The sequence below is a fragment of the Muscardinus avellanarius genome (genome assembly GCF_963383645.1).
Source record: "Muscardinus avellanarius genome assembly, chromosome: 16".
Lineage (NCBI taxonomy): Eukaryota > Metazoa > Chordata > Mammalia > Rodentia > Gliridae > Muscardinus > Muscardinus avellanarius.
The window spans coordinates 47,881,188-47,897,049 of record NC_137802.1 but is presented as its reverse complement, the minus strand read 5'-3'; the positions used below and the strand labels follow the sequence as shown (position 1 = coordinate 47,897,049).

The 15,862-nt window shown below is 39.4% G+C and overlaps 1 protein-coding gene across 2 annotated transcripts in view; it reads left to right on the top strand.

Moving 5' to 3' along the window:
- The window catches only part of NPEPPS (aminopeptidase puromycin sensitive), a gene marked incomplete at both ends in the record, with an annotated part of 127,421 nt that overhangs the window by 58,854 nt on the left and 52,705 nt on the right, over positions 1-15,862 (top strand). For both annotated transcript variants that reach the window (XM_080712325.1, XM_080712324.1), the window contains one exon: positions 3,721-3,798. In XM_080712325.1, the coding sequence (XP_080568451.1) occupies positions 3,721-3,798 (78 nt within the window). The remainder of the gene's footprint in view (positions 1-3,720; positions 3,799-15,862) is intronic.

Here is a 15,862-nt window from a genome sequence, read left to right as displayed (position 1 = left end):
CTTTTGAAATATATTAATAATCAGAGCTTTCCCAAATCTTCATAGGCCATTCCCAATACTGGTACAGCTTGCTTGCTTGCTTGCTTATTTATTTATTTATTTATTTATTTATTTATTTTTGCCATACTGGGGATGGAACCCAGAGGCATTCTACCTCCGTGCTACACTTCCAGCCCTATTTTTTTTTTTTTTATTCTTTATTTTGAAACAGGGTCTCACTAAGTTGACAGGAACTAACTCACTAAGTAGCTAAGGCTGTTCACGAACCATGATCCTCCCATTTCAGCCTCCCAAGTATTGGAATTACAAGCATGTGCCCAGCTTCTTGTTACTCTTTTCAAAAGTTAGCCTTTCTAGTGGGTTCATAGTGATATGTCATTGTGATTTTAATTTGCATATCCTTGATGATAACTAAGGGTACTGAATACTTTTTTATTTTCTTTTTGGCTAGTTGTGTTTCCCGAGCACCATAGTGCTCAAAAAGTTATGCATTTTGAGTTTTAGATAAAGGATGCACAATCTAAAGTATAATATAATATGAAGAGTTCCCATAATACAAGGGACTCTTTAAGAATTCAGATATATGAGTGAGGTGTGGGGGCTGGTGGCATGGCAATCACTGTACTTGGGAGGTGAGACAGGAGGATTGTGGGTTCAAAGTCAACACCAGCAATTTATCAAGACTTTGTTTCAAAATAAAGAAAAAGGACTGGGGGTATAGTTGGAGGTAGAATGCCTCTAGGTTTTATCTCTAGTACCCCCACCAAAGAATTCAAATATATGGCTATTTTGTTGGGAGGGGGATTGGAGATTTAACCCAGAGGCATTCAAATTACACCCCCAGCCCAATTTTACTTATTTGGAAACAGGGTCTTGCTAGGTTGATGAGAATCTCACTGCTTGTTGAGTCTGTCCTCAAACCTGTGATCCTCCTGTCTCAGCTTCTCAAGGACAGGGTTTACAGGGATGTGCCACCACTCCTGGCTATTTCCTTTTTTTTTTTTTTTTTTTTTTTTTGCTAGAGAATTTTACAGATAATTTTCTTTCCTATTTAAACTTATGCAATATAGGTGGTATATACATCTGGAAGTCTATACTATAGAGTGGAATATTAACAGTACAACACATGATTGTTTCAGTTTTAAAACCACTGTCCTAGCGAGCCTGGTAGTGCATGCTTGTAATTCCAGTACTTGGGAGGTTGAAAGGGAGGATCCAAGTTTGTGGTAGTGAGGCCTCTGCAATTTAATGAGACTGTTTCAAGATAAAGAATAAAAAATCGGACTAGAAGTGTAACTAGGAGGTTAATACCCCTAGGTTCAATCTCCAGTACTGCAAGCAAACAAACAAACAATCAAAAAACTACCATCTTTTTTTTGGGGGGGGGTACTAGGAATTGAAGCCCAAGGCAATCTACCTCCAAGCTACACCCTTAACCCTTTTTATTATTTAGGGTTAGGGTTAAGGTTAAGGATATACTCTGAGCCACACCCACAACCATAGTTTTTAAATTAATTATTTTTTATTTTGAAAGAGTCTTGCTAAGTTGCTGAGGGTCTGGCTGTGTCTTTTTTTCTGAGATGGAGTCTTGCTATAATTCTAAACTGATCTCAAACTCATTGGTTCAAGCAATCCTTTTGCTTCAGCCTACTGAGTAGCTGGGATGACAGGTGCATCACATTGTGCCTTTTTTTTGTTCATTGAATAACTTTCACATGTTTGGATAGGCCACATTTTATCTATTAATCAATTAATGGACATTTGGGCAACAAAAGATCACTTTGAAACTATTATAAATTGTGTACATATTTTTCTGTGAATATATGTTTTAATTTGGGAGGATATACCTAGAAGAGGGATGCCTGAGTCTTATAATATTATATTTAGTCTTTTGAGGAACTCCAAACTGTTTACCAAAGTGGCTGTACTATTTTTTATTAGGGCTCTGATGTCTCTACATTCTCCATTATATTTATTATTATTGTTGTTGTTATTTTTATTGTTTACTGGGGATTGAACCTGTGGGTTCTACCTCCAAGCTACACCCTAGCCCTTTTTTAATTTTTTTGTTTGGAAGCAGGGTCTTTGCTGAGAGTCTTGATTTGTTCCTGTGGCTGGCCTCGAATCTGCAAACCTCCTATCTCAGCCTCCCAAGTACTGGGATTACAGGCATGCGCCATCATACCTGGCACGCTGATTATTATTATTACTATTTTTTTGGTGAAACTGGGGGTTGAACCCAGGGATGTTCTACCTCTGAGCTACACCCCAAGCCCCGTTGTTGTTGTTGTTAAACAGGGTCTCACTAAGTTGCTGAGGTTGACCTCAAATCTTTGATCCTTCTATCTCAGCCTTACAGGTACTGGGGTTACAGGTGTGTGCCACCACAATTGGCTATTAAACTTATTATCTATCATTTTGATTATAGTCAGTCCAGTGGGTGTGAAGTGGTATCTTATTTTGGTTTTGATTTCCATTTGCCTTGTGGTTAGAGATGCTGAGTATCTTTTCACATGCTTATTAAGGCTACCTCGTTGGCTGTTTTTTTTATTTGGGATGGGAATAGATGTATGTGTTGCAACTTAAGCTACATGGTTCTTTCCTTAATGTGTGAACTAAGCATCATAAAGTACCAATCAAATATGTAGTCTCTTTCCTTCTAGAGAGTAAACTGAAACCTTACTTTAATATGTACTTTTGGCAGTACTGGGGATGGAACCCAGGGGCATTCTACCTTCAAGCTACATCCCCTAGCCCTATTTTTTATCCTTTATTTTTGAAACAGGGTCTCACTGAGTTGCAGAGGGCCTCACTAAGTAGTTGAGGCTGTCTGAACCACAATCCTCTTGTCTCAGCCTCCCAAATGCTGAGATTACAAGCTTGAGCCACCACACCTGGCTGTACAGGTGTTTTTGTCTTTTTTTTTTTTTTTTTCCTTGTGGTACTGGGGATGGAACTCGGGGGCTTTCTACCTTCCAGGCTAGTACTTCCAGACCCATTTTTTATATTTTATTTGGAAACAGGGTCTCACTAAGTTTCTGAGAACCTCACTAAGTAGCTGAAGCTGACTTTAAACCTGTGCGATCCTCCTGTCTCAACCTCCTACGTGCTGGGATGGATTACAAGCGTGCACAACCACGTCCAGCTTTATCTTATTTAAAAAAAAATGTAACAGCAAGTTTTTTGCTTTTTTTTTTTAACCAGAAGTGGATGTTTTCTAATGTTTAAATTGTTATCCATCACGAAAGGATAGAACTTTCACTGATGCATTCCACCCTATTCTGTGTGTGTGTGTGTGGGGGGGGTACTGGGGGTGGAGCCCAGAGGCTTTCTACCTCCGGGCTACACTCCCAGACCTCTTTTCTATTTTATTTGGAAACAGGGTCTCACTAAGTTGCTGAGAGCCTCACTAAGTAGCTGAGGCTGGTGTTGAACCCATGCGATCCTCCTGTCTCAGCCTCCCAAGCGCGGGGATTATATGCGTGCGCCACCACGCCAGGCGGCTGCAATTATTTTTAAGTAGCATCTTTAACTTTGGTCATGTAGTTAATAGTTAAAATAGGTTAATTTGAAATGACACTCGTGTTAATAGGAACATGATCTGCTGAGTTTATTTCCTTTTAGTAGAGATTTTGCTCTTGAAAATGTTAATTGCTAGAGTCTAGATTTTGTCTCATGAATTCAGTCAGATTTGCAAAATCATTTTCCCTCCCTTTCCAGAAATACATGCTACGGGATTTAACTATCAGAATGAAGATGAAAAAGTCACCTTGTCTTTTCCTAGTACTCTCCAAACAGGTAAGAGCATGTTTTGTAAAGTCCTGTCATAAACATTAGTATTTTACTTTTTCAAAAGAAATTTATTGTATGCTATTTTTTTAATGTTGCTAGCAGATGAAGTATTAAGAAAAAAACTTAAAAATATAAAAATAAAAAAAGTTTGCCAGGTATGATGATGCATGCCTATAATTCAAGTATTTGGGAGGGGAGGCTGAGACAGGAGGATAACAAGTTTGAAGCCAGGCTCCTCAATTTAGGCCGTCAGAAATTTAGCATGACCCTGTTTTCAAATAAAACATAAAAAATTGGTTTAGGGGTATAGCCCAGAGGCAGAAGGTCCCTGGGTCCCATCCCTAGTACAAAAAAAAAAAAAAAAAAAAAAAAAAAGAAAGGACCATGCTGGGTTTGGTGGTGTATGCCTATAATCTCAGTACTTGGGAGGCTGAGACAGGAGGATTGCCAGTTCAAAGCTAGCCTCAGCAACCTAGGATGCTCTCAATTAGCAATTTAGCAAGACTTTGTTTCCAAATGAAAAATAAAAAGGGCTGGGGGCGTAGCTCAGTTGTAGAATGCCTCTGGGTTCTATCCCCAGCACCACGGGGCGGGGGGGGGGGGGGGGACGACTTGATTAGTTGATATCATTGGAGAGTTTAGAAAAGATAATTCATTAAGCAAGGACAGAGAGAAGGCCACCAGAGAGGAAGAATTAAAGTAAGAAAACTTGGAAATTAGAATATGATAAATATACAATATAGTAGAAATTTTGGAAAATGAAATTAAGGAATCTTCCAAACATCAGAAAAACAACAAAATGAGCCAGGCGTGGTGGCACACGCTTGTAATTTTGAGGCTGAGACAGGAGGAGTATGCAGGTTAGAAGCCAACCGTAGCTACTTAGTGAGGCCCTTTGCAACTCAGTGAGACCCTGTTTCAAAATAAAGAATAAAATATAGGGCTGGGGGTGTCAGTCAGAGGTAGAATGGCCCTGGGTTCCACCCCCAGTACCGCAAAAAAAAAAAAAAAAGAAAAGAAAAGAAAAGAAAACAAAATGAAAAACAGAGGGCTGGGATATGGCTTAGAGGCAGAGCTGCTTGCCTTTGAGTTTGATCCCTAGCACCGCAAAAGAAAGACAGAAAGAAAGGGCAAAATAGAAAAATTTTGAGGACCAGACAAAAACAGTGAGGAGGAATTTATTAAAGGCATAAAAAATGAAGTTACTTCACACTAATGAGTCAAGAGCCTTCAGCTTGCAGACATTAGGAGAGAATAGCTCAATAAGTGTAAAAAGTACCACACCACAGCAAATTTTAGAACTTCTGGGATAATGTGAGGCTCTGGGAGAGTTTATTGGAGTGGAGCAGAAGAAAGAAAGGATGGCCTGTTACTTCCACAGTTTACGAGTAGCAGCAGTGGCACGTCCCCATTATCCCAGCTGTTTGGGAGATTGGGTCAGAAGATTTAAAGTTCTAGGCCAGCCTGCTCAGTTTTAGTTAGAGTCTATCTTGAAATAAAATTAAAAGGCTGGACATCAGCCAGATGTGGTGGCACACACCTGTAATCCCAGTACTTGGGAGACAAGAATAGACATCAGGCAAGAATAGACCCTTCTATCATGGTAGATTTACATTATCCATGCACATATATACTGAGTGCTTAATCTGTGCCACATAAGTTTTGTTTTGTTTTTGTGTGTGTGCTTGGTACTGGGGGTTGAACCAGGGGCATTCTCCTTCTGAGCTATACCCCATCCCTTTGTTATTTTTTTATTTTTTGTTGCCGGGAATTGAATGTTACAGCGTTCTGCCTCTGAGCTATACTCCCAGCTCTATTTTATTCTATTTAATTTTTTAGTTTGAAGCAGGGTTTCACTGAGTTGTGGAGAGCCTCACAAAGTTGCTGAGGCTGGTCATGAACATGTGATCCTTCTGTCTCAGCTTCCCAAGTACTGGGATTACAGGCATGTGCCACCATGCCAGGCTGAAACCCTGCCTCTTAAAAAGATAAGTGAATAGCTGAGCATGGTGGTGCACCCTTTTAATCATAGTACTTGGGAGGCTGAGGGAGGAGGATAGCAGGTTTAAGAACAGTCTAAGCAAGTAGTGAAGGCTCTCATCAACCTAGTGAGACCCTGTTTCCAAATAAAAATAAAATAGGGATGGGGGTGTAGCTCAGAGGTAGAATGCCCTTGGGTTCAATCCCCAGTACCCTACAAGTCACAAAAAAGATAAGTAACTTATTGAATCCTAGTCGGGCATGGTGGCGCATGCTTGTAATCCCAGCATCCGGGGGCAGAGACCAGAGGATCGTGGTTCACGGAAAGCCTCAGCTTCTTAGTAAGGCTCTTTGCAACTGAGACCCTGTTTCAAAATAAAGAATAAAAATTAAGGCTGGGGGTGTAGCTCAGAGGTAGAATGCCCCTGGCTTCCATCCCTAGGGTGGGGGGGCTTATTGAATCCTTTCAACAGTCTTTTTTTTAAATTTATTTATTTATTTATTTTGGTGGTACTGGGGTTCCTGGAAGCCCTTCTATCTCCGGACTACACTCCCAGACCTATTTTTACATTTTTATTTGGAAACAGGGTCTCCTAAGCCAGCGCGCGCGGGGCTGGCTTCGAACCTGCGCGATCCTCCTGTCTCTGCCTCCCAAACGTGGGGATTACAAGCGTGCGCCACCACGCCCGGCATCGACAATCTTTTGATATAGAATCTATTCTCTCTACTTTATAGATAAGAAACCAAGGAACAAATGTAAAATAAATAAACCTAAATAACTTCTCCGAGCAAGATCAAACAGGTAGTAAGTGGCAGAGCTGAGATTTAAACCCAAAGAAGTCTGTACTTTTTTTTTTATGGTAGTGGGGACTGAACATGGCATTCTACTCCCAAAGCATCCCCAGCCCTAATTTAACTTTTATTTTGAAGCAGTGTCTCACTGTATTGTTGAGGTACCTGTGATCCTCCTGTCTTAGCCTTTCAAGTACTGGGATTACAGGAATGAACCACCATGCCTGACTTCAAAAGTTTGTACTTATAACTCTTACATAGTACTTTTTACATTTTGTTCTTTTGTGGCATTCAAAATTGAATTCAGGGGCATTCTACTTCCAAGCCACATCCTCAGCCATATTTTATATATATATTTAGTGGGTTTGGGGATGGAACCCAGGGGCATTTGACCTATGAGCTACACCCCCTGCCCTATTTTTTATTCTTTATTTTGAAACAGTGTCTCACTAAATTGTAGAGGGCCTCACTAAGTAGCTGAGGCTGTCCACAAACCGGGATCCTCCCGTCTCAGCCTCCCGAATGCTGGGATTACAAGCGGGCGCCACCACGCCTGGTTTTATTTTTTATTTTTTTAAACAGGGTCTCCCTAAATTCTTAAGGGCTTAAGTTGTAGATACTAGCCCTGAACTTGTCATCCTCATGACTTAGCCTCTCAAGTACTGAGATTACAAGTATGTACCATCACACCAGCTGTTTTTTCTTTTTTAATTAAATGTTTTAAAAATGATGCTTGTAGCTGGGCATGGTGGCACATGCTTGTAATCCCAGCATTCGGAAGGCTGAGACCGGAGAATTGGAGTTCGTGGACAGCCTCAGCTACTTAGTGAGGCCCTTCACAACTCAGGAGACCCTGTTTCACAAAAATAAAAATAAAAAAAGACTAAAAAATAGGGCTAGGAGCCGGGTGTGGTGGCGCATGCTTGTAATCCCTGCCCTTGGGAGGCTGAGACAGGAGAATTGCACAGGTTCGAAGCCAGCCTCGGCTACTTAGTGAGGCTCTCAGCAACTTAGTGAGACCCTGTTTCCAAATAAAATATAAAAAAGGTCTGGAAGTATAGCCCGGAGGTAGAAAGCCCCTGGGTTCTACCCCCAGTACCACCAAAAATAAAAAATAAATAAAAAATAAAACATAGGGCTAGGGATGGAGCTCAGAGGTATCATGATGCCCCTGGGTTACAGCCTCAGTAATGCCCCCCCTCCCCCCAAAAAATAGATGTATATTTATAGTTTGAAATTTAAATGCTGTATAGTGAAATTTTGTTTGCCATTCCATTCTTTTTCTCTCAGCATCATTCAAAAGGAAACAGCGGGATGTCATGATGCATGTCTATAGTTCCAGTACTTGGGAGGCTGAGACAGGAGGATCTCAGGTTTGAGGCCAGCCTCAGCAATTTAGTGAGACCCTCGTGTTTTGTGTGCGTGCGTGCGTGCTTGTGTGTGTGTATTACTGGATATTGAACCCAAGAGCATTTGACCTCCAAGCTATATCCCCAGCCCTTTTTATTTTATTATTTTGGAAACAGAGTCTCACTAAGTTGCCGAGGCTAGCTTCGAAACTGCAATCCTCTAGTCTCAGCCTCCCAAGTACTGGGATTAAAAGTGTGTGCCACCATGCCTGGCTCAGAGAATCTTTTGCAAAAACAAAAAATAAAGAAGGTTGGGGGTGAAGGTTGGAGATAGAAGGCCCCTGGGTTTAAGCCCCAGTTTAAAAAGAAAAAATCTTGCATGCTCTCGCTTGTGCTATCGCTCTCTCTCAAAAATAGTTTTACCATTTTTTTCTTTGTTTGTTTTTGTGGTACTGGGGATTGAGCCCAGGAGCATTCTGTCTCCAAGATATACACCCAGCCCTATTGTTGTTGTTGTTGTTGTTGTTGTTATTACTATTATTCTTAATTTTTTTTTTGTGGTATTGAGGATAAAACCCAGGGGCATTCTACCTTCGTACTTCCGAGCTACACCCTCAGCCCTATTTTTTATTGTTTATTTTAAAACAGGTTCTCGCTAAGTTTTGGAGGTCCTCACTAAGTAAGTTGAAGCTGGCTGCAAACCTGTGTTGTCTTAGCCTCCCAGATACTGGGGATACAAGTGTGAGCCATGACACCTGGACAATACTATGTTTTGTTTTTGTTTTTAAATACTGGGGATGGAGCTGGGTGTGATGGCACACGCTTGTAATCCCAGCATTCGGGAGGCTGAGACCTGGAGGATCGCAGTTCGTGGACAACCTCAGCTACTTAGTGAGGCCCTCTGCAACTCAGTGAGACCTGGTTTCAAAATAAAGAATAAAAAATAGGGCAGGGGGTGTAGCTCGGAGGGCGAATGACCCTTGGTTCCATCCCTAGACCCGTAAAAAATAAAAATACTGGGGATGGAACCCAGGGGCATTCTACCTTCAAGCTACACCCTCCAGCCCTATTTTTTAATTCTTTATTTTGAAACAAGGTCTCATTGAGTTGCAGAGGACCTCACTAAGTAGCTGAGGCTGTCAGCGAACCTGGGATCCTCCTGTCTCAGCCTCCCAAATGCTGGGATTACAAGCGTGTGCCACCACGCCCAGCTCCATACTATGTTTTTGTAAGCATTTATGTACATGTATCTTATTTTTAACATTTATTTATTTATTTATTTATTTATTTATTTATTTATTTATTTATTTATTTATTTATTTATTTTTGGTGGTACTAGGGGTAGAACCCAGGGGCTTTTCTACCTCTGGACTATACTCCCAGGCCTATTTTATACTTTTTTTTTTTTAAAGGTCTGGGAATGGAACCCAGATGCATTCCACCTGCGAGCTACACCCACTTCCCTATTTTTTTCTTTATTTTGAAACAGGATCTCACAAAGTTGCGGAGGGCCTCACTAAGTAGCTGAGGCTATCCGCAAACCACGATCATCCGGTCTTAGCCTCCCGAATGCTGGGATTACAAGCGTGCGCCAATACCCCCAGCTTATTATACACTTTATTTGGAAACAGGGTCTCACTAAGTAGCCGAGAGCCTCACTAAGTAGCTGAGGCTGGCTTCAAACCTGTGCGATCCTCCTGTCTCAGCCTCCCAAGCACGGGGATTACAAGCGTGCGCCACCATGCCTGGCTTGTACATATATTTTAAGAACACAAGCCATCCAGGTGCAGTGGTGACCTTGGGAGGCTGAAACAGGAGGATCTCAAGTTTGAGGCTATTCTCAGCAACTTAGCAAGACCCTCAGCAACTTAGGAAGACTCTATTTCAAAATAAAAATAAAATGTTTGTACTTGGAGGTGTAGCTCAGAGGTAGAATTCTCCTGGCTTTGATATCCAATACCAAAACAAAGAGAATACAGAAGTTTTCATGCCGTGTGTAATATTCTGTACCTCCTTTTTCCCCTTAAATAAATATATGTGTTTATACACATGCACACACATATACTATATAAGGCCATTTATTATCAGTATTTATTTATTTATTTATTTTGGTGGTACTGGGTGTGGAACTCAGGGACTTTCTACCTCTGGGCTATACTCCCAGACCTATTTTATATTTTATTTGGAAACAGGGTCTCACTAAGTAGCTGAGGCTGGCTTTGAACCTGTGCGATTGTCCTGTCTCAGCCTCCCAAGCTCGGAGATTACAAGCGTGCGCCACCATGCCCAGCTATTATCAGTATTTAATAGGACCTTCATCATTCTCAATAAGAACACAGCATGCATGCTAAATGGTAAAGCCCTTTCAAATAATAATAGAAACAAGAAAGGTTATTGCATGTGGTAGTGGCACACGCTTATAATCTCAGTACTTGGGAAACAGAGACAGGAGGATTGCAGGTTCACAGCCAGCTTCAGCTACTTAGTGAGGCCCTATGCAACTTAGTAAGACCCTGATCAAAGTAAAGAATAAAAATTGGCCTAGGAATATAGCTCAGAGGTAGATTGTACCTGGATTCCATTCTCAGTGCTGGGAAATTAGAAAAGACAGATTATGACCATGTAATTCAATATATTTTCTGAGATTTTTAGGTAATATAATGATTTTTAGCTAATATAACAAGTAACTGATATAAATATTAGAATAGGAAATACAGCAGATGTGACTGTTGAGTTATTGAATATATTAATATCTATTTGAAAATTATTGGCCTTTAAGTTTGATCAGAGTTCTTTGGGTCAGTTACCCAGTCATCATTTGCTTTAAGAATTTTTAGCTGGGAGGCTGAAGTAGGAAGATTGTAGGTTTAAGAACAGCCCCAGCAAGATAACAGGATTTTATTTTTAAATAAGGGCTAGAAGGTAGCCCTCCCAGAGGTAGACTGCCCCAGGGTTCAATCCCCTGCTGTACCAAAAAAAAAAAAAAAAAAAAAGACATTCTTACCCCATAAGTACTTAACTTTTTTTTTTTCTCTTCCAGTACTGGGAATGGAACCCAGGGGTATTCTACCTCTTAACTAAATCCCCCAGCCCTATATTTTATTCTTTATTATTTCTTTTTTTATTAATTTTTTTGGAGGTGTACTGGGTATGGAACCCAGGGACTTTCTACCACTGGGCTACATTCCCAGACCTGTTTTCTGTTTTGTTTGGAAACAGGGTCTCACTAAGTAGCTGAGAGCCTCACTAAGTAGCTGAGGCTGGCTTCAAACCTATGTGATCCTCCTGTCTCAGCCTCCCAAGTACAGGGATTACAAGCTTGCACACTTAGCTATTCTTTATTTTGAAACAGGGTCTCACTGAGTTGGAGAGGGCCTTACTAAATAGCTGAGGCTGACTTGAAACCTGCGATCCTCCTGTCTCAGCCTCTCAAGTTCTGGTATTTCAAGCATGCTTCGCCATGCCTGGCTCCAAATATTTACAATTAAATAAATAAAATAGTTTTTGCCAGGCATGGTAGCACATACTTGTAATCCCAGTTCTTGGGAGGCTGAGACGGAAGGATCACCAGTTCACGGCCAGCCTCAGCTACTTAGTGAGGACTTCTGCAACTTAGTGAGACCCTGTTTCAAAATAAAGAAAAAAAATAGGGCTGGGGGTGTAGCTCAGAGGTAGAATGCCCCTGTGTTCAATCCCCAGTACCACACACACACAAAAAAAAAAATTATTATTTTTTCAGATTTTAACAGAATACAGAAGTGTTCAATTGGCTAATGGAATAAATATTGAACATATAATGACATTAGCAGTTTTTCTGTTTAACATTAATCACGCAAACTGTCATAGAACTAAATAAAATATCTTTTTGTGCAGCACCATGTTGCACGCCTGTTATCCTAATGATTCCAGAGTCTGAGGCAGAAGGTTCGCAAGTCCAACTCCAGCCTCTGCACTTAGCAAGATCCTGTCTCAAAATAATAAGGAGGGCTTGGATGTAGCTCAGTGGTAGAACACTCTTGGCTTCGATCTCCAGTACCTTAAAAAAAAAAAAAAGAAAGAAAAAAGGCACCTTTTAGAATGGTGGTTAAGTTACCATAATCATTTTAAGATCTAACAACCTGAGAACCAATAGTTAAGAGTCCTGTAGAGGAGCATTTATGTGGAGAAAAACAAGTTGTTCTTAGCTTTTTTTTTTCTTTTTTCTTTCTTCATGGTACTGGGTATTAAGCCCAGGGGCATTCTACCTTTGAGCTACACCCCTAGCCCTGCTTTATTTTTTGTTTTGAAATAGGCTCTTGCTAAGTTGTGAGGGCCTCCCTAATTTGCTTATGTGTGAGAGTAGGTATGAAGTTAGATTGATTGGCAATCAATTCATTATAGTATAAATTTGATAAGTGAAACTTGTCGAAAAGTCTTTTTTTCTCCTACTTGCCCTAAATTTCTACTGTAGTACTTTGTAATTACTATTGTATAATGTGACACTAATTAAATTTATTAATGATTTTTTAAAAACTTTAACTTGTGTTTTGTTTGAATTTCAGGTAATAACCCTTTCCAATACTTTGTATTTTGTTTAGTATGCCACTTTTTGGAAGTGGTCACTGTCAATATCTTGTTATGATTTGATGGCCTTGGAGATTTAAAACCGAGTAAAAGTGTAAGCAGCCTTTCTTATTTAGTTACAAGTTTTAAATCCACTTTTGTTCCAAATTGGAAAAGTTGAAAGTAGATTTACTGTGAAATATGAATTATACTAGAAACATCATCACAGTCGACCTAGTGAAAATAGACTGGCTAGTTCCACTTCTGGAATTTTAACATTAAATTCCATCAAACAACTCCTATTAAAGGTAGTGGGCGTTTACAATTTATTAGGTCTTTCTTGCAGACTTTATTAATGAAAATACATCTGTTTTTATAAAAATAAAAATTCACTGAATTCCTAAAGAAAATAGGGAATAAACATCTTTAAAACTTTTCCTCAGAATTCTGTATTATTTATAAATTTTTTAGTTTTAATTATTAAAAATTCCTATAGATTCTCTTACTGTATACATATTTATTGTCCCAATTTATTATTCTCTCTAGGGAAAAATTATGTTTTCAGGCTCAGTGGTAGAGTGCCTGTATAACCTGTCCAAGGCCTTGGGTTCAACCCTAGCACCTGAAAAAATGTATTAATTGTCCCTTTAGATAGTCACAAATGTCTAGGTTTCTTTCTTTAAATAACCATCATAGATATCTATTCATTTGAGCTTCACTTGAGTTATAATTGTTGTTTTCTAGCATGATTACATTAAGATGGGTATACTTTCTTTAGTGATGACTTTGCAGCAAAGGTCTAAAGATTTTAACTTTCAGAATCACTTTGTAGTACCTAAGAAACTCACTTTAGCCGGGTGTGGTAGCACATGCTTGTAATCCCAGCATTCGGGAGGCTGAGACAGGAGGATCGCAGTTCGAGGACAGCCTCAGCTACTTAGTGAGGCCCTCTGCAACTCAGTGAGACCCGGTTTCAAAATAAAGAATAAAAAATACAGCAGGGGATGTAGCTCGGAGGTAGAATGCCCCTGGGTTCCATCCCCAGAGCCGGAAGGAAAAAAAAAAAAAAAGAAAAGAAAGAAAAAAACTCATTTTACTTCAGACATGCTTTGTTTTTGTATAAAATCAGTTGGCAGTTTATCATTCACTTACTGTCTAAACTTGTACTCTTCATGATTTGGGACCTCTCCACAAAGCAAATTCAGTGTTAGAAGATGAGAATGTGACTTTAAGATCATCCAAAAGAAAATACTAAGAGAGAAAGGCAAGAATATTTGACCAATATCAAATGTCATCACTTTACAGCATTCCAGAATGATAGTATGAAATATTAGAATGTGAAAGTTTGGCACGATTAGCTAATTGTTTAAAATTATACCGTATCTTTATGTTTTTTATAAACTGCCAGGCTCTAGATCTTATTATAAATAGGAGCGTTAGCTGAGCATGGTAGTGCATGCTTGTGATCCCAGTACTTGGGAGGCTGAGACAGGAGGACTGCAAGTTTAAGGACAGGCTCTGCAAGTAGTGAGACTCTCAACCTAACAAGACCCTGTTTCCAAATAAAAATAATATAGGGCTGAAGGTATAACTTGGAAGTAGAATGCTCCTAGTGCCACCAGAAAAAAAAGGAGCTTTAAAACAGTCGAAGTGAACATTTTTCTGAGTTTTCTGACTTGATTTGTAAGATGTAGAATGAGATAATTGTTTTTCATGTTTCTATATTTATCAGATGACTACTATATAATAATTACCTTTTTTCTGTTATTAAAAAAAAAAAATAAGCCAGGCATGGTGGCACATGATTTTGATCCCAGTACTTGGGAGGCTGAGACAGGAGGATTACAGATTCTCGGCCAGACACAGCTATTTAGTGAGGCCCTCTGCAACTTAGTGAGATCCTGTTTCCAAATAAAATATAAAATAGGTCTGGGAGTATGGCCCGGAGGTAGAAAAGCCTTTGGGTTCCACCCCTAGTATCCCCCCCACACCTCCCCCCCAAAAAAAGGATAAAAAATAGGGCCGTGCCCCTATTTCCCCTGTACCACAAAAACAACAACAAAAGTACAAAAACAGTTGGTCTAAATTGATTTTTCTCTTAAACAACATGGAATACATATTTATGTTGCATTTTCATTTGCATTTAATAACTTGTTAATTAAATGTATTTTTTTCTTTTCTTTTTATGTGTGTGTGGTTCTGGGGATTGAATCAGGGTCATTCTACCTCTGAACTATAACCCTAGCCCTGTTTTATTTTTTATTTTGAAACAAGGTCTCACTAAGTTGCTGAGGCTGGTCTCAAACCTCAATCCTCCTGTCTCAGCCTCCCAAGTACTGGGATTACAGGCGTGTGCCAACATAGCCAGCTCCCTCAGCCCTCTTTTTATTTTTGAAATAGGGTCTTACTAAATATATTTCTTAATATTATAGTTCAAATAATTGAGTTATCAATGAGTTTGTTTTATGCCCTTTTTGTGTGTGTGTGATACTCGAAATTGAACCCAGGAGCATTTTACTTGTGAGCTACACCCCTAGCCTTATTTTATTTTCACTTTGTTTCAAAGGGTCTCACTAAGTTGATGAGAGTCTTATTACTTCATCTGGCTGTCTTCAAACTTATGAACCTCCTGTCTCAGCCCCCAAGTACTGGGAATACAGGTGTGTGCTATCACACCCGGTGTTTTAAATCAGTGGTCTTCCCTATATTTCCTTACACAGATATGCAATCACTGTTCCATTTGGATGGGATGGATAGTGTTTATCTTTAATGATAGATAGGATGAAGTTATCGAAAATGACCAATTCCAGATGGTGTAACTGATAGCTTGAATTTTGGGTTAAGACATTTTATCTCATTCTTGCTGCTTATTTAATTATATGGCCCTTGACAAGTTATTTAACTTCTTCAATTTCCTCACCTGAAAAAATGGAGATAATATCTATTTCCAAGTTTATAGTCTCAAATATTTTTAAGCCCCATGTATAATAGCAGGCATTTAATAATAATAAATTGTTCCATTCTTGTTCCAATCTTCATGTTTGATAATTTGAGACCAGATTAATAAAATTAAAGAACTTTCAGCCAAGTATGGTGGTGCATGCCTGTAATCCCAGTCATTTGAGAGGTGGAAGCAGGAGGTTCATAAACTCAAGATCAGCATGGGCAATGTAATGAGACTTTGTTTAAAAATAAAAAATTAAAAAAAAAAAGTCTGGGAATGTAGCTTAGTTAAAGTGTCTCTGGGTTCAACCTCCTAGTACTGAAAAAAATAAATAAAAGAAGAACTTTCTAAACAGTCACCCTGAACATAACTTGAAGGGCTATTTTAGGATTAGTTTGCATTTATTTCAGTAAATAAGCTGTTCTCTCCAATGCCAGCAGTAGTATTTGAGAAAGGAAAGAAT